The 18,799-nt window shown below is 40.5% G+C and overlaps 1 protein-coding gene across 19 annotated transcripts in view; it reads left to right on the forward strand.

Annotated features, from left to right (window-relative positions):
• Window positions 1-4,249: 4,249 nt before the first annotated feature.
• Sap130 (Sin3A-associated protein 130) overlaps window positions 4,250-18,799 on the forward strand; it is a 37,438-nt gene continuing 22,888 nt past the window's right edge. For 8 of the 19 annotated variants that reach the window (XM_076212897.1, XM_076212898.1, XM_076212903.1 and 5 more), the window contains exons 1-11: window positions 7,719-7,823; window positions 9,378-9,599; window positions 9,769-9,871; window positions 10,121-10,421; window positions 12,711-13,062; window positions 14,186-14,392; window positions 15,105-15,249; window positions 15,568-15,771; window positions 16,135-16,371; window positions 16,728-16,858; window positions 18,380-18,579. In XM_076212897.1, the coding sequence (XP_076069012.1) occupies window positions 7,731-7,823; window positions 9,378-9,599; window positions 9,769-9,871; window positions 10,121-10,421; window positions 12,711-13,062; window positions 14,186-14,392; window positions 15,105-15,249; window positions 15,568-15,771; window positions 16,135-16,371; window positions 16,728-16,858; window positions 18,380-18,579 (2,195 nt within the window). In that variant the 5' untranslated portion in view covers window positions 7,719-7,730. Of the gene's footprint in view, window positions 4,404-7,028; window positions 7,132-7,559; window positions 7,579-7,718; window positions 7,824-9,377; window positions 9,600-9,750; window positions 9,872-10,120; window positions 10,422-12,710; window positions 13,063-14,185; window positions 14,393-15,104; window positions 15,250-15,567; window positions 15,772-16,134; window positions 16,372-16,727; window positions 16,859-18,379; window positions 18,580-18,799 lie in introns of those variants that run through there. The other 11 variants (XM_076212909.1, XM_076212910.1, XM_076212906.1 and 8 more) reach the window with 11 other exon arrangements.

Below are 18,799 nucleotides of genomic sequence, written 5' to 3' on the forward strand. Positions count from 1 at the left end.
TGTAGGTTTTTACTCCATAATCTCCACAGTTTTCTGTCCTTATATTTCCGTTGTTTCCTTTTCTTGTTCTTCATCTTCTCCTCCTCAGTGCCCGCCTCTGACCTTCCATTTAGCTTCAAATAGTTAATGAAAAAAAAACAAAAGAACCAAATGAGAAAATCCAAAAAGGAAAAAATTTATATAAAAAAGGGGGGGGGGGAATCCATAGAAAGACCAAAAAAGGAAACAGAGACAAAAAAAATAATAGGGCCTTAAAGGACTAAAAACGGGCCTTAGAATTACCAAGAAGATTATATATATATATATATATATATATATATATATATATATATATATATATATATATATATGTGTGTGTGTGTGTGTGTGTGTGTATAAATGAACAAAATAAAAAGGCAAAAAAGGCAAAGATTACCAAAACTAGGACCATAAAAGGATCAAATAGGGACAAAAAAGAAACAAGAAAAGGGTAAAAAAAAATACAAAATGGCGGAAAACAAAATGGCCGCCGAGAACGAAAATCTTAGGGAGGAAAGAACGAGGTCATGCATCGAAAAAATGAAGGAGGAGGTCCTTGAATTTTCTTTTCATTTTTCTTCTAGTTATTGATTTACTTACTTTACCTTCTGCACTTATACATTTACTTATTTTACTTTATTTACTTATACATTTACTTTTCCATTATATATCTGTGCATTTATCTATTTAATTCATGATATGTTTACATTTCTTTTATCTTAGAGAAAAAATAGATTAATAGAAAATCCTCATAAGGTGAAGAAGAAGAGAATTCCACAGCCTCCCACTGGAAGGAGAGAGAGAGAAAAATACCTAAGATATGAATACCCTCCTCTTCTTCCTCTCTCTCCTCCTCTTCTTCCTCGGTCTCATCTTCCTGTTTCTCTTCCCTCTCTTCCTCTCTCTCCTCCACCTCCTCCTCCTCCTCTTCTTCCTCTTCGTTCTCCTCCTATTCTTCATCCTTCACCTTCTCTTCTTCCTCCTCCTCTTATTCTTCTTCTACTTCTTCATTCTCCTCCTATTCCTCGTCTTTCACCTCCTCTTCCTTCTCCTCTCCCTCTTCTTCCCCTTTGTTCTCCTATTCCTCTTCACTTCCTCCTCTTCCTTATATTTTCTATTCGTCCCCCTCCTCCTCTTCCATCTCTTTCTATTCGTCCTCCTCCTCCTCTTCCTCTTCCTTCTCTTCCTATTCGTCCTCGTCTGCCCCCCCCCCCTTCTGTGGACCAAGTCTTAAGTCCACATATTGGTCCAATACATCCACCGCCATTTGTAGCCCACTTTGGCTAGACAAAGACCTCCCACCAGGGTCATCAGGATTCGATAGGTTTTGTATGAAAGATGAGACTGAGTACAGTTCAGACGCAGACTGGCACGCCTTTAGTGCCAGAACAGGGAAGCTCTTGTTCATGCGTGGTACCAACTTATGGTTATAGCAAGGTCATCATATTAAGACACCAGGTCAGGGCTCGTAAAAATGGGTTTGAATTGGACAAATTTAGGTTTAAAAAGGAAGTAGTCAAGAAATGGTTTACCTAACAGCTTGGTTAACGAATGGAATAGACTTTGTAACCATCTACAAAGGTTTACAAAGGCGGAGCATGCCGACAGGAGACCTTTTGATCCATATCTAGGTCGGATGCAAAAAAAAAAAAAAAAAAAAAAAATAATATTAATAATAAAATAATAAAAACTATAATAATGTAAATAACAAATCAAATACATAAATAAATGCATAGGTATAGTTAAAATAATTAACAAACAGGTAAATAGTAAATAATAAATTGACATACAACAATGGTTTCTTTTAAGAGAAGGTTAGATAACTTTGTGGATGACAAATGGTGAAGGACATGGAAGTGCCTAGTGTGAGCCTAATGGTCTCATGTTGCAGTCCCCCCATTCTTATGTCTTCTCTCTCTTTCTCTCTCTCCTTCTCTCTCTCTCCCTCCCCTCTCTCTCTGAGAAGATGAGATACATGGATGAGAATGACAGATGGTAAGGGACATGGAACTACCTAGTGTGGGTTTTATGGTCTTTTGCAATCTCATTCATTCATGTGTTATTATATATTTATAAATTACGCGTTTATTTATTAATTTATTTATAGTGAATGTACATACTCCTAGATCTTTCTCTCTCTCTCTCTCTCTCTCTCTCTCTCTCTCTCTCTCTCTCTCTCTCTTCAGCGCTTCTATCCGTGTGTACACTAATTAACCATGGCGACATAACACATTGCATATATATATATATATATATATATATATATATATATATATATATATATACAGAGCTTTCATATATATGTGAAAAAATGTATACAAAATTATTATGTTGACACACAGAAAAATACACAGGAGACTACGCCAGGGGACGCTGAGCAGCTGTGGCCAAACCTGTCCCTTTTGCCTTTTGATACGTTTCGGGGACTACAAGGAATTGGAGTGCGGGATTCGAACCCACGTCTAAGCGAATGCGAGACCAGCTCGTTTCCGATGACGCCACCAATTTAAGATTTTATTTCATTTTATACATTTATTTGTTAATTTTATTTTTCCTTATTTATTTATTCATTATTTTCATTGTGAAAAATTGACGAAATGAATTGCGAAATTGTGTGTTCAAAGAACACCGTTCATTGAATAACGACTAATCTGAAAGAAAATATCTCGCTAAAATGTTACATATAAAAATCCCTGTAAAGACAGATAAATATGATAAACTGAGGAAAACAAAAAAAGATGATTTCTCAGTAATAATATACTGTTGTGTAAGGTCTGTAACAATAATGAATATTGGAATATATCTTTGAACGTTATACAATGACAAAAAAAAATCTTCTATCAAGCTATCATGAATATCATAATGATGATGATAATAATAATAACGTTCTATATCAAACTGATGATAGAATTAATGATTGAATTCATTCTTAACTTTCAATCAATGATAATTCTGTGTTTTTCTGTTGAAGACAACATTAGAAATGAGTATTTCTTTTATGTTATATTTTATTCGTCAAAAAAGACGTGAGTAACTACTTACATCATGAAAGAACTAAATATCCAATTACCCAGAAAAATCTACAACATAAAAAATCGAATTCTGAAGCAAGAGAAAGGTCGAGAAAAAATATAATTATTGTGACAGAAGCTTTGGCCATATATGGCATCTCACCTACTCAGACTTGCCACCTAGTCCTATTTAAATCTCGCTGCAGCCTCACCAGATGGTACAAACACATCGTTAAAGTAAAACAAAGCAATAAAAATATTTATGTTATCCATCTAATATTGTATATAATTTAATGCTAATGTTAGATAAATCCAATATATACGAAAAAAATACTGCCATCCAGGACGGCATACCGTACGTCAATGACCTGGCGTATTTTTGTTGTGGTTTGCCGTAGATTGTCATAATATGTTTAATAAACTTACATTATAGATTGAATTACAGTAATTATAATTATTTTTTACATTATAACTTTGGTATATGATGTCGTTATTAACATAAATAAAAATTACAGTTTTACAAATTCCGCGCTTTTGCGTGGGTGTTGACAGTTTAAAATCCCCGCCATATTACTCATGTTTCACCATATATGTTCGTCCTTACGTGGCTTTGACCTCGCTATTATGACTTGCAACATTCTTCCTTTATTCAACCGTACTGGTATATATGTTATAACAGATAAGATTTATAAATAACATGGCTTATTATTCAGTATTCTTAGTTAAAGTGATATGCTGCTGAATTGGAAGAATGACAACGAAAACAAAAACGTCTGTCTGGTATCCGAATTAGTGCATGCCTTTGAAGGGTTCCAATGTTTTCTGCTCGCAATGTCATTCAGTTACTTGAACTAATTGTAGTTCACGGGAGTAAAAAGGACTCTTGCATGTTTTTAAAATAACAGATAAATGTATGTGTGGTAGACATGATGTTTTTGAGTAATGACATGGTTTTACGGTGAAGATATGACAGTTTTCGTTGCTATGACAACAAATAGTACGAAGAAGAAAGTTTTGAAGGGTAATCAAACATTCTTGTAAAAACATACTATTAATGGTTGAATGTTGATTCAGACGTGCAGTAGCCCGTCAATAATTCCTATTGTTCTGGAAATAAAATTTTGTCAGAGAAGTAATTGTTATGCATTATTTTTTATATTCATGTTTACAAGTAATCTGTGACGTTACAAGACTGGATGTGACGTCATGAGTAGTACGCATGCGCGAAGATCGCCCAGCTGAGTTGAGCGTCTGGCGGAAGGTGTAGGGTGCTAGATTTTGTTGCACAGTTCCATTGTATTCATGATGTAGCTGAAGTTTTAATTGACCTGTATGTGAATTGGAAGCGTTTACACACAACTCTCTTTTATGCAGGTATGGTACAGTTTCGATCGTTCAAGCGCTGATATAAGGGTTAGAAATTAATTGGAACTGGTTGAAGTGAATTTGAATTTTGTTATTCCAGTGGTTGTGACGTTCTTGAAAAAATACTAAAATTCGAGTGTCGTGGAGTTGTGCCACATATAGAAAATGTGTGATTGCGAGCTTGGGGTATGTTGCTTGGTATTTTCTTGCAAAACAGATGATGGAACGTAAGGCTATACCCAAACTCCGGTTGAAGGCTGGCATTATTTAGCAACTTCTCTAATTAGGACGCGTAGATTTCATTCTTTAAGTAGATTTTCTTTCCAACGGTTGGATGGTGGCTGACGATTGTTGTTAGTGTGTGTAATAAATTGGTGCCAGCGGATGATTTAGATAAATGTAAGGATGGAAATTGTGAAATTAAATTGCTTACCTCAGTAACAATTGAGGGTGTATTACGTGTGTGTGTACACGCCAGTAAACTAATTGTACTTGACCTAATTGCAAGTTATGGCATTACTATTACCCTTCCATTGCAATTCCAATGATTAATTTGGTTTGAACCTGATAAATCACGTCACTTAAATTGTCAACAAATTGCATATTTTTACAAAATGGCTCCCATATATTTGCTCATTCTTACAATTCAGTGGAATTGCCACGAATTAGGTAATATTTGGGAGTAGTTGATGAGTTCAGTCTTTAATTTAATGCTGGAAATGGAGCTTAAGGAATGTGTGTGTGTAGAGGGAGACCACAACTCATATTTTATTTTCATTTTTAGGCAAGGTTAGTTATGTTTGGTTTTTAAGTAGCACACTGGATTATTTTTTCTAAATTTATTAACTTTGGACAAAGATATATGGAGTAACAACATCTTGAAGCAGACTGACAATATATTTGCAAATGTTTTGTGAACAAAGTGTGGGATCAAATGAGCCAGAGTTCTGTTGCTCTTATAACTTATTGGTGATGGACTATATCGTAGCTTTGTGTAAAGATTGTAATATACTGCCAATAATCTTTTGAGCAAGGGTTAGTGATGAGTGGAGCAATAGGGATAAGAGTCTAATCCAAACACTAGCATAGAAGTAAACCAAATTACAAATGTAACAGTGACGTAAACAACTAAGCAGTTCAGAAGGGTTCGTTAAACTATCATGCCTAAAAGAGAACTGCCTCTGAGCCTCAAGTGAACTATGGGGAATATTAAATCTTTGTTCCTTAGTACTTGTTACATGAGCCAGATTAAAAATGTCATGAAGAAAATGTCCAGTCTCTGAAGTAGTGTTTAACATTTAATCAGTACCGGTATGTTATAGTTGGCTTTGGCCATTCCTGGAGTATGGTAGTCCTTTATAGAACCACAGTATATTGATATATTCTCCTCACACTTCTGTTGCAAAACTTGGCCAAATAAATGGGAAAAATTCTAGAATCACAAGTGTGGATATTTAATATGAAACATGGGTTATTCAGTAGCTCCTGATGTAACCATACCATAGAAAAAATAAATCTTAAATATGCAGAAAATAAAATTGGAAGTATGTTTGGGTGATATTGGAATAAAACTAATAAATTAGCTACAATTAAAGGTAAATTGAATATTTGATGATAAAGTAGATTTTTGGTTATTTATAGTGCTGTAGTTACTGTGAGGTTTTCTGCACTTAACCAATGTACTCCAAGTGTGACTGCCCAACTGCTGAATACAGATTTGATACCACAATATGTTCAATACATGAATAGTCTCTTAATTTTTTGTAATGATTAGTTTGTGGTCTCTGTATGGCTTTCAGCAGCTTCCAATTGCCCATATAGCTTGACATAATAACCAAAGGGAATCGCCTAAAGAATAGTTGCCCCAGATTATTTTGATGGGGGTGACAGTTAGGTTAGGTTATATCACATCCTTATTTTCTGTTGACTGTGGTCTGGGTTGATGATTCTCCAAGTGTTGTTTGAGGTGACAATTCTTCAGGTGGGCTACTCTGGGGTGACAGTTCTTCAGGTGGGCTGTGATTAGATTAGGTTAGGTTATATCCCTATATTTTGTTCACTGTGGTCTGGGGTGGTGAATCTTCAGGGTAACAATGTTTCAGATGATCCAACCAAAGTTTTGCAAACAAGAAGTGAATTTAACAAAAGACCTAATATAAGTTACATAGAGCGTAAGCTTGAGTTCCACGGAGAATATGCTTTGAGGTTTTCAGATAACACGAAAGGTTTGTTAATGCTTTGGTCACATCTGACCATGTTATAGGTTGAAAGGTCTCTTTAAACACATGAACAATGATTTATATTATATCCAGAATTTCGCAAGCACAAATATTTGAAATGAAACTTGTCCAATAGCTTCTAACTTAACTTGACCTAACCTAACAGCCATTCATAGAAGAGAAAAAAAGTGCAAAAAAGAAGTGAAAATGTACATGTGTGATACTGGAATAGGGAGTGTAGTATGTGGGGATGGAATGGGTGGGAGCTTTTTTTTTTTTCCTTCCTTCCTTCCTTCCTTCCTTGCTTGCTTGCTTGCTTGCTTGCTTGCTTGCTTGCTTGTAAGGGCCTTTGGTATGTGTATGTACAACTTTTTAGACACTTGCATAAATTTAAGAATGGAGAATGACGTTACAGTCACTGGAAATGCTTTCTGGTAGTTATGAAGAAGATTCTACAAGAAAACAGTTGGGTGACTCATCTCATTCCTGGTGGAAGGCTGGGATAGCTTTGATGACTCGTGAGTAATTATGACTTATGGGGTGATGTTATTGTAATATGATGATACCATTGTAAGGTGTAGGTGGCCCTTAGATCATTTTTAGCCACTGCACCCCCACATCCCTGGCCAGTAATTACCTCTGTGGCCTACTTGTACCCATTGTTAGAAAAATATGTACTCTATCTTGTAATGGCTGAGTGAGTCAGTGCAAGATCACATGGTTAATGATTTTGCAGTGTAGGAGATCTCATGTCAGGTGCAATTATTGTTTTAGTACAGTATTAATGTTGGAATTGATAACAGATTCAGGTGGGGGTGGAAAGCCTGTGCCAGGAGTTGTGTAACTGTTGCCATTTCTTTGGCAAGTTTCTTGTAGGCTGGTCCAGTAGCTGTAGCTGATTTTCTGTAGAACACACACACACGAGAATTTAAGATAAAACTGGATGCTGAAAGATACAAGAGCAGGTCAGTACGAGCATAGCTCTTCCCGTAAAATACAACTAGGTAAACACACACACACAACCAATTGAGGACTACATAAAAACTGCACTGGCATTATAATCCTCATTTGTCTACAGTGGCCTGCCATCTCCATTCCACAACAGGTGCATACTCAGATGAATTCGAGCACTTTAAGATCAACCCTCATACTTGATACTCCCCCTAACACTCCTACATCGTACCTCCCTCCCATAGCAATCAAGAACCACGTAGGTACAATTCATTCAGGCCACGATCCTGCTTTAAAATAATCTTTATATGTATATATAGATATATATTGGATCACATGAAGAATCGTCACCCCAATCTTCAACAAGGTGACAATTCTTCACGTGGGCCATCCTGGGTTTGCGATTCTTCATTTGTATAAGTTGATGACAATAATCATAACCCTCATTCAACCTAACCTAATCTTTATTCCACTGTTGATGTTTGGTGTACTGGGGTGACAATTCTTCAGGTGGGATCTCATGTGGGTGTTCTCGGGTGACAATTCTTCATGTGGGCATTCTGGAGTGAATTCTTCAGGTGGGCATTCTAGGGTGACAATTCTTCAGGTGGGATCTCATGGGGTGACAATTCTTCAGGTGGGATCTCATGGGGTGATCTTCATGTGACCCTATATATATATATATATATATATATATATATGTATAATATATATATATATATATATATATATATATATATATATATATATATATGTATAATATATATATGACTTCTTCCCCCTTATAAGGGAGGTAGCCAGTCAGAGCTTGTGCCCACTCTCATCCACAACCCAAGTTTCCCCCCCCCTCTCTCTCTCTCTCTCTCTCTCTCTCTCTCTCTCTCTCTCTCTCTCTCTCTCTCTCTCTCTCTGTCTCTCTCTCTCTCTCTCTCTCTCTCTCTCTCTCTCTCTCTCTCGCTCTCACCTCCTCCCTCCCTCCATACAAGGGAGGTAGCCAAAGTCGAAAGGCATAATTCCACTCCTATTTACCACCCCCTCCCTCCCTCTCATCTTTGCTCCTTCTTAAATTACTCAACAATCCTCTAATTTAACCCAGATAGCAGCACAGTATTTCTTCCTTTTGGTGATGTCTGATCCATTCTGATGGCTATTCCTGGTCATGCCCCCATACCTTACCTTACCGCCGTGCCATATCCTCTTGGACTTCAGCAACCATGGAGCGCCACCGTTCACGGTCCCTAGTTACTTGTAACATCTGTGCCCCCATAATAAGACTAAATCGAAGGGAAACACACACATGCAGGCTTCTATTATGGGACATGTAGATATTTTAATACTACTCGATACAAATGAATAGTGGATTGATTAACTACTTAATTGTTGCTTTATTTGTTTAACTTCTTTTTGTAACAGATTTATACATTTATAGGGGCAAGGTTAAACAGTATAATACTACTCTGTATGAGCAGGTAATGGATCGATTGATTACCTATTGTTATTTGTTTAGCTCCTTTTTTGTAACAAAATTGTGTTACTGCGCGGTACGAATAGTTAATTGTTGCATTCATTGTTTTGCTCCTCTTTATGATGTGTGTTTGTACATTTTAGAATTATAGGGATATGTAATTAAGCTGTTTAATACAAATGAGAAAGGGATGGGTTGATTGTGTAATGTTGCTTCATTTGTTTCACTTATTTTTTGTAACACTATGGTGTATGTTACTGCAAGGTACTAATGAGGAATGGATTGATTGATTACTTATTGCATAATTTCTTTTGCTCCCTTTTTGTAACACGTATCTGTACATTTCAGAATTACAGAATGACAGGCAGGTCAGGCCTGGTGAGTACTGGAGGTGCGGGTGTTGTTGCGAGTGTGGCCAGTTCAGGCACCGGTAGCGGTGCGGCAATCTCAATGAGTAGCGGTCAGGGCGCACAGGACAATCAGCCCATAGACTTAGCTCAGAAGGGCGGTGGGACTCGTCCACAAGAGACCAGTAGTAGTGTATGGAAAGACGTTCCATTTGTTCCATTGGTTAGCGTAAATTTTAATCAATCTAACAATTCTTTTGATTTTGCATGCAGGTTTGCCTTTACTTAATCCCTTTTTCACTTAAATGCCGTATATTTATTAATCGTGAATTTATGTACCCGTATTGTTAATTTGGTTCATTAAAGTTGAGTAGTGTTTGTTCGTCCCACAGGGCAGCAACATCAAGGGGACTCTCCTGCACTACACGACGGGAAATGTGACGCAAATTTTAACTACGAGTGGGACCACGGCTCATGTTGTCACAGCTAAACCAGGTGAGAATGTCATGTCTTGCATGCAATTTGGGGGTCTGTCATAGTTTTTTTGTTGTTTTTTTCTCTCTCTCTCTCTCTCTCTCTCTCTCCATTGAATATAGATTACTTCTTTCAAGAATATTTCCTTGGGCTCTAAGGAAAATTCTCTTGTGATTTAGGTTCATTTGTACACAGTTTCTGAGACCAGGCCTATTCCAATGAATGTACATGATGAATTTTGATAAAGGTAGTAATTTTGTATTATTTCAGTGGGCCGAGCAGAGAATGTCGGTGTTGGGGGTCAGACATTAGCCCTCGTGTCAAGACATTCAACCCCTGGTGCCCTGAACTTGGTCAGTGGCGGTAGTGGCCCGACAGGAAATGTGCGAAACCCGCACCCGTCAATGTCTATGGCTGCTTCCCAGCCCCCGGCTGCGCATCTCACGTACCACATCCCTCGTGGTCCTGCTGCTGTGGCCAACATGACACCAAGGTCACAGCCCGTTGCCACGCCCATGGTGAGGCCGGTTGGACAGCAACTGGCTCCACCTCCAGCAATGGGTCCCGGACCGTGAGTGTAGCTCATTTTTTGTATATTTTATTTTTAGGAGCAGTGCTGTGTCTTGCTGCGTTGCTTCTGACCCAGGTCAATGGGCAAGATATAGGGATGACCTGTCATCCAGGAGGAGCCAAGAAAAGAGGGAGAGGTTGTGAAATGGGTTGGGGTGGGATTATGCCTTTTGACTTGCTACCTCCCATATAATGGGGAAAAAGCCCTTGGTATATGTGTGTAATCTTTATTTTTAATTTATTATTATTATGGGGCATGAGGGAGTATGTATGAGAAATAAATTGACATAGCACAAAGGGATTTCTCCCCCTCTTCTTTTCTGTATGAGGAGATGGAGGGGGTGGGGGGTCACTGAATTATTGAATTGGCCTTGCTATGGATGTGCTGTGTCTTGTGACACTGCTTTTGACCCAGGACAGTGGACAGGATGCAGGGATGACCAGTCATTCAGGAGGTGCCAAGATAAGATGGAGGGTAGAGGGGAGTGGAGTATGTAGGGGATGGAATGAGAGGGAGTGGTTTCTATGTCTTTTGGCTACCTCCTGTGTAAGGGGGAAAAAGCTTTTGGTATATGTATGTATGGTATGTATTATATTTATTATTGAGCATATCAGGATCAGTAATCTAAGAGGGAAACAAGGGTGGTGGACAGGAATAGGTGCTTTCCTTTGACTTGGCTACCTCCCTTATTTATTTTTATTTTATTTTTATTATTATTGACAATGCTGCACTTGTGGCAGGGTCAGAGGAGGAATTAAGAGAGTTAGTAATGGAGTATGGCAAGGTGTGCGATAGGTTGAAGGTAATTATGGGTAAAAGTAAGGTGATGAGAAAATGGATAGCTTCAGGTATTTGGGGTCACATGTGGCAGGGAAGGGAGGAGTGGAGGTGGAAGTAAATTGTAGATTGAAAGAAGCAAGCAGATGCTTTGGGGTGATTAAAACATGTCATGAGAAGTAGGCATATGGGAAATGGATATAAAGAGGAGACTGGAGGGGTGATTGTGCAAACAGCACTGTATGGGGTACAGATATGGAATTTAAGAGGCAGAGAGGAAAAGTTTGAACGTGTTTAAGATGAAATATCTGAGAAGTATGGTAGGAGTTACAAGGTTGGATAGAGTGAGAAGCTGGGAGGTGAGGAGGAGAGCAGGGGTGGAAAAGGAGATGGCAGGAGATAGTGGTAGGTAGAGAATGCATGTGTGTGGATGATAGTGTGATGTAAGGAAGTAGGTGGGGGAAGGGGGGTTAGGGAGTAGTTGTGTGTGAATGATATTTTGATATAGCCCAAATGGATTTCTCCCTGTCTTCTCTTTTCTGCAAGAAGGAAAGAAGTCAATTGAGTGAAGTGGCCTTGCTGTAGATGTGCTGTATCTTGCTGCATTGCTTCTGACCCTAGGCAGTGGGTGGGAAACCGGGATGACCCATCATCCATGAGGAGCTAAGATGAGAGAGGGAGGTGGAATGGGTGGGAGAAATTACTTGGCTACCTCCCTTGTAAGGGGGAAAACCCCTTGGTGTATAGATTGATAGATTATTATTACATAAATTTTTTCTCCTGGTAAACATTTTTCCTTGTTATTTTGCAAGGATATACATACATGTATATGCATACCAAATACATTTTGATCGTATAAAGAAGTGGCATAATACATACTTACCTACCATATCAGCCATAAGTTTAGACACAATAATGCTGACATTAATACTTATGTCACAAATTGGACGTCCCTTGCCATCAATATCCCGAGCGAGCCAGATATCTTTTTGTATACCTGGCAGCAAGACCAAGGTTGGCTGCCACCAGGGCATGCATTGTTTCCAGGCTCGGTGCTGTTTGAGATTTGACAGGGGGAGGGTTGCGTTTCTGGAGCTCCGTACTTTGCCTTCAATTTTACGTAAATTCTCAGTGGTTTGGTGTCTGTTGCTAGGCATACTAAGAAATATCTGGCTTGCATGGGATATTGAGGGTGAGGGACTTCCAATTTGTGGCATAAGTATTGACGTCAGCATTATCACGTCCAAACTAATGGATTGATGCTATTGTATAGCAAGGGCTTCCACCCCCCCATCCCCCTTACAAGGGAGGTAGCCAATGTCAAAATGCATAATTCCACTTCCACCTATTCCAACCCCTGACATACAACAAAAGACCTTTTGTCCCTAATAATGGAGGTGGACAGCCTAGATAAGCACCCATAATCAGTGTGAGATGTTCTTGTTTTTGCAATTGTTCTTCCTTTCTTTTCCCATAATAAATGTTCCTACTCATTCACATTGCATCTTTCAGGCGTGGAGGTGTTGTAGGTCAGCGAGTGATGCCAGTTTCCACCTCTGGGGGTTGGGCAAGAACAACTGCGTCATCCGTGCATGGTGGTAACAAGGTGGGAGGAACCACAATCCTTCCTCCAGGAGTGACGGCTACGGCACACATGGCACCGCGAAGTACCACGCCGAGCCCGAGACCTCCTCAAGGGAGTACAAGCATTACTACGTATCATTCGGCGAGGCCACCAATGACGCCGGCTAACAACGTACGAGGAGTCGGTACTACTACTGTCAGGCAGACTTTGACGAATGATCAGCTAAGGAGTACGGTGCCAAAGGCAGTCCAGATTTCACAACCAGTAATAGCACAGCAGGTGAGTCGTGGATCTTTGGTGTGCACGTTCATCCTCCCGTAGTAGTTGTTTCCCTTGTGTATAAATGTGAAAGTGAGCATGTGATATTCCTCCTCATTTTCCACTCTAGAATGATGTGTTGCGTTGAGACAGTCCTTTATCATATTTTCTATTGAAGTTATGCTGTAGTGAATGGTTGTCAGTCTTGATCTTTTAGTTTTTCACCGACGTTGCAAAGTGAAATCTGTTGCTTCTTCCTCACTCTTGATCTGTTCTTTCCTCATCACCAAAAAAAAAAAAAAAATCTGTTTTTCAATTTCATTGTCCAATTTTACATAGTATAGTTTAACCAGTGTTATGTGTAGTTGTCACGCAGGGACTTGATGTGAAAGAATCGGCCAACATAGTTGTGTAGTATTGGAAAAGAGAAAGAGATGTAGAGTTGACTTGCATGAGCCTGTCTTCCAGAGATGTTTAGATTAGTAGTTCTTCTGCAAGCAAGAGAGACCAGTGGCAACATATTGATTGATTAGATTAGATTACGACGGAGAAGGGGGAGGGGCGGTCGTGTAAGTGGAGCCAATGATGGGTCACCTCCCCATCTGGCCAGTGCCGTCAGGAACCAACCTGGCAACCCCATGGTGGGTCCTGGTATTCGAACTCATGACCACCTGCTCATGAATTGGAGATGGTATCCACAGGGCTACTGTACTGACTGCATACGTATACCAACAGGCCCCTTCCCCTTATAAGGGCTGGGCAAGGCACATACCCACTAATACACCCATTATGTACTCCTAGCCATCTACTTACCAAGGGCTTCCCCCCCCCCCCCTTGTAAGGGAGATAGCCAATTATGTACTCCCTAAAAATGACAATGGATAATCTCTTCTTAAGGAAGAAATGGATGTTACCAAAGCATGAATTTCCTTTATTCTCCATTTGCTGTATTCAATGTAGTGAGCATGTTAAAGGCTGTGTCCTTTTTTTTTTTTTCTTTTTTTTTCAAAATGTTGAAAGGGTTGTTAGTTTAAGTCAAGCATAACTAGTCACTAGTGAATAGTATTAGGACAACCAAAATAATTTAATGAGAAAGTCAAAGTTTCTTTATGATACATATTTTTAACTTTTTTTTTTTCCATAGAAATATGGCCCAGCTAGTGGAGGAAGAGGTGTTGGAAGTGGGGGTAATGTGGCCGTTACGGGCACGACTTTATATTCCCCTGGCGCGCCACTCGTCACAACTCTACCCTCTGTGTCCCTACAATCCCCAGGCCTACACCCGCCAACACCCACCATAGCTGTTAGAATCACAAGCGCACCCGTGCAGACGGTTTCCTCTGCGGGCCAGGTCAGTTGTTTGTCGTCTCGCATGTTATCTTATCTTTCGACCTGAGGGTTAGGTGGCTCTCTCTCTCTCTTGGCAGACTGGGTTAGGTTTCGTTGTTGTCGTCTGTGTGAGGGTTAGGTGGATTTCTTTGGCACTTTTTTCCGAGTTTGGTTTGTAGGTCCTGAGATTTTTAGGTTAAGGATAGTTGGTTGGTATATGTAAGGATAAGATGATCCTCTTCATACTTTCCTTTTTCCTCCTCCTCCTCTTCTGTCTTCTATCCTCATTTATCTTCCACATATCCTCTTGTTCTTGCTTTGGATCTTCACCACTTCCATTCCCTCTCCCACTCCTGACCAAGGGTGCAGTGCCAGAGGGGGGATATGAAAAAATATTGTAATATTAAAGTATTAGTATTGTAATACTATCTTCCTGGTGCTACCAACCAGAAGCCTATTGGCCGAACAGGTTAGGGTGTCGTTAGTTGCGTTGAAGGTCAAGGGGATGGTAGTTCGAACCCTGCCACCGGCAAAGTCCTTTGTGAGGGGCACTGTCCCAGGGGCGAGTTTGTGATGTTAAACCATTTCATCATCAACCAGCAAACCATCATTCATTTTAGTTTGATGACTCCTGTCCTACACAGTCTTGACAAAAGATACATTTTGACCCCATTGTAAAGGGGAATGAGAACTTTGTCTATTTTCTAGTGATTATTTTTTTATTCATTCATCAGACATCCCAAGCAGGAAGCAATATCGGTGCTGTATCTATAACTACTCCCTCGTGTAATCCGGCAACAAGCGTCCTCACTCACCACATGACGGCCGGGCAGAGGACGCAAACGGAGCAGCACACCGTTCCTCTTAAGACTCCTGTCTGTAAGTTTTTGTTTATTTGTTGTTGAGTGCATTGACCCCCCATGGAGCGATGGTGTGTACCTGCATGTGGTGGTCCTGGAAGATGGACAGCCCCTCTGGAGGTGCAACCCTGAGGGGCTGGCACTCTGTCTCTGGACTGGGCCCAACTGTATTACATTTAAAGAAAAAAAATCGCAAATGGAGAGCCAGCCACTATAGGGCTGTGGGTTCTCCATTTAGTGACCCTTGAGTACTGTTCTATTCTGAGATGTATTGAATATCAATATATATATGTGTGTATATGTTATAAGACTCATGACATCCATTCTTTTATATCAGTGAGAACACCAATCTCGGCGCACCAAATGGGCAAGCAGACCCAAGGTTTGGCCTTTTCCTCTGGCCCCAAGGTGATCACACAGCCTGCGCAGGGCCCACCACTTGCTCTGCCGCAGATTACGGGCATCACAGGCATTGCTAAGCCACCAGTCAGCGTGCACTCAGTTCAGCCAACGCACACAGTCACCACACAGGCTAGACAAGGTATTCCAATGATCTTTTCTAAAAGATATTCCCTCGCTAGGGGGATTTATTTATTTTGAACTTTGATGCAGTGGTTTAGGGTCTTCGGGATTTTATTATAGTTCAGTTATTTTAAATACAGTGCCTCCCTTGTAAGGGGAAAAAACCCTTTGGTATATATATATATATGTTTGTACCAGATAAACATCTCCTTGATAAAGCTGCATCCTGCAGTTCATAAAACTTGTTTTGTTCCCCAAAAAAATCTCTTGTGGAACAGTTTTCAAGAGTGGATTGTGGTCAGCAACCTAGTTTCTACTGTATATATTTATGTAACTGAATTTACACCAGCAAAGAAATATGCTAATTTTTTCCATAAATCAGGTGTTGTGGCTGCCAGTGGTCGAGTGAGCATGAGCGGAAATGCCATCCCTGTTGCGAAAGTGCACCCGCAACAGGCAGTCCCAAGCCCAACAGGAAACACGGTGACCATCCAAGGACCTGCCCCACACCCGACATCCAATGTTCCTACAGCAGGGCCCCATGTGCCGGCCCCGTCCCACTCCCCAAGGGATGGGGACACACAGACTCTTCACAGTGTCTTCTTGCATCGCACTCCAGGTCAGTTGCGGGTTAGCCCAATTTAAGAAACTAATTAAGTCAAGGAAGGTGTGTGTAAGTGCATTTTATATACCAAGGGCATCTTCCCTCTTGTAATGGAGGTACCCAAGTTGAGGCACATGTCCACCCTACTCATCTGCCACCCATATTTGCCTCTTGCCTTAGCTCCTCATGAATGAACACACACACACTCACATGGGAGAAAGACTTAAGACATATAAAGGGGAGGATCCCTTTGGTATATAGATATAATGTTATGTACAAAACCGAAAATGTAATAGAGACCTGGAACAACAGATTGGTTGATTAAGACATGTGTTAGGAGGATCTTATACAATTGTTTTATTTTCATGTAGGGGGTTCCGTACCTGGAGGAGGACCTGGTGCCACAGTAAGTGGTGAAAAAGTTGTAACTACCATTGCGCCTTACAACATTTCAGCGAACACCACGTATTATTATGAAGCAGGCCAAAACGCGGCCTATCAGGCAAGTACATACTCAAGAGTGAATGGCCTCCCTTTACTTGTTTCTCTCTTCTTTGTTTTTACTTTCTCCCCACTCTTCCTCTCTACTCTTTCTCTTCTTTGTCTCTGTCTACTTTCTCTTCTTTGTCTCTGTCTACTTTCTCTTCTTTGTCTCTGTCTACTTTCTCTTCTTTGTCTCTGTCTACTTTCTCTTCTTTGTCTCTGTCTACTTTCTCTTCTTTGTCTCTGTCTACTTTCTCTTCTTTGTCTCTGTCTACTTTCTCTTCTTTGTCTCTCTCTACTTTCTCCTCTTTGTCCCTGTCTACTCTCTCATCTTTGTCTCTCTCTACTTTCTCTTCTTTGTCGCTCTCTACTTTCTCTTCTTTGTCTCTTCTCTTTTTTCTCTCTTACCTCTTTCATCTCTCTTTCCTTGCCCCTCATTCTCCTCTCTCTCTCCTCTCATTCCCCTCTCTCTCCTCTCATTCTCCTCTCATTCTCCTCTCACTCCCCCTTCTCTCATCTCACTCCCCTCTTTTTCCCTCTCTTGCATCTCTCTCTCATTTCTACTTAACTCGATAAGAGAGAGAAGTTATAGAATAATTTGTCAGAGGTTTTCTCCCCTCCTCCCCCGCCCCCAAACACCAGATGTGCCGCATTTTACAACTTCCTGATCTGCCTAGTAAAGTCAGCTATATTTCTAACTTCAGAATATGAAAACTCTTGAATGATACATTGCTGCAAGGGATTCCACTTTGCCTGATTCAGTGTATAGGGTAATGATTGTAGCTTTGGCATTGGTGGCATGCCAACTGTTCTATGTTTTGTACCTTTTACTGAAAAAACTTGCCATCCCACTCCCAAGAAGTGGAAAGTGAGAAACCCCTGGGGTAGGGCAAGCCCTGTTGGTTGTCGCAAGCTGTTGGGCCAGGGTTGTCAGGAAACAATGCAGGAAGCACGCAGTGGGTCCCAGAAGTTGAACTTGTGGCCACATTCTCACAAGTTTGGCACAGTCTCCACTGGGGTCCTGCACAGCCCTACCTTTTATTGAAAATGAATATGAATCTCCTTCCCACTGCCCTGGGTCAGAAGCAAGGCAGGAAGACACAGTACAGCCCTGCAGTGGATGTACTGTGTCTTGCTGCATTGCTTCTGACCCAGGTCAGTGGGCAGGATATGGATGACCCGTCATCCATGAGGAGCTAAGATGAAAGGGAGGCAAGGGTGGTTGGGTGGGAGTGGATGTGTGCCTTTTGACTTTGCTGCTTCCATTGTAAGTAGGAAATGGCTCCTGGTATATAGATGGACAGAATATGAAATAACTGGGGAGTTTGGTGTCTGGAGGCTGAGACATTGTTATCTGGAGACTATAAGCTAGAGGAGGGTAGTTCAAAACCCCCAAGACTAATAGTGTGACATCAGTGAAAGTTAAGTTTCAAATTTGGAGCTCCAATGAAACATATCATGCCTAACCATTTCACAGAGCAAGTGATGACTGCAAATCACATTTGCAAAATTATAATTTTTTTTTTTTTCTTTCTTATAGGTGGGTGGTCCTATTATTCCCCATACCTTAAATTCGAGCCATTACGTCCCAACAACAGTTGCGGCAGGCGCTTTCAGAACCAACTCGGGGGTTCTCCCCCAGACTGCAGCAACAGCAGTGCCTGATCAGGCAGCACCGCCAATGAAACCGAACTCTTCTCCAAGACCTACCATTCTACGCAAGAGGAATGACAATGATGGGTGAGTGAAGCTGGTATTATGTCTGTGAGCTGGCTTGTAATTGAATAATTATTTGACACTAGATTCGATGCTCGTTGGCTGAATAGGTTTCAGCTTCGCTACTTGCGTCGGAGGTTGGGGTGACGGCAGTTCAAACCCTGCTGCCAGTGAGTTGGACAGAGGGCATGGTTCATGAAATTTCATAGTACATAGTCCTCTATAAAGGGCACCATCTTAACCT

This window comes from Oratosquilla oratoria, chromosome 30 (assembly GCF_046742065.1).
Source record: "Oratosquilla oratoria isolate Oo_2021 chromosome 30, ASM4674206v1, whole genome shotgun sequence".
Taxonomy (NCBI): Eukaryota; Metazoa; Arthropoda; class Malacostraca; order Stomatopoda; family Squillidae; genus Oratosquilla; species Oratosquilla oratoria.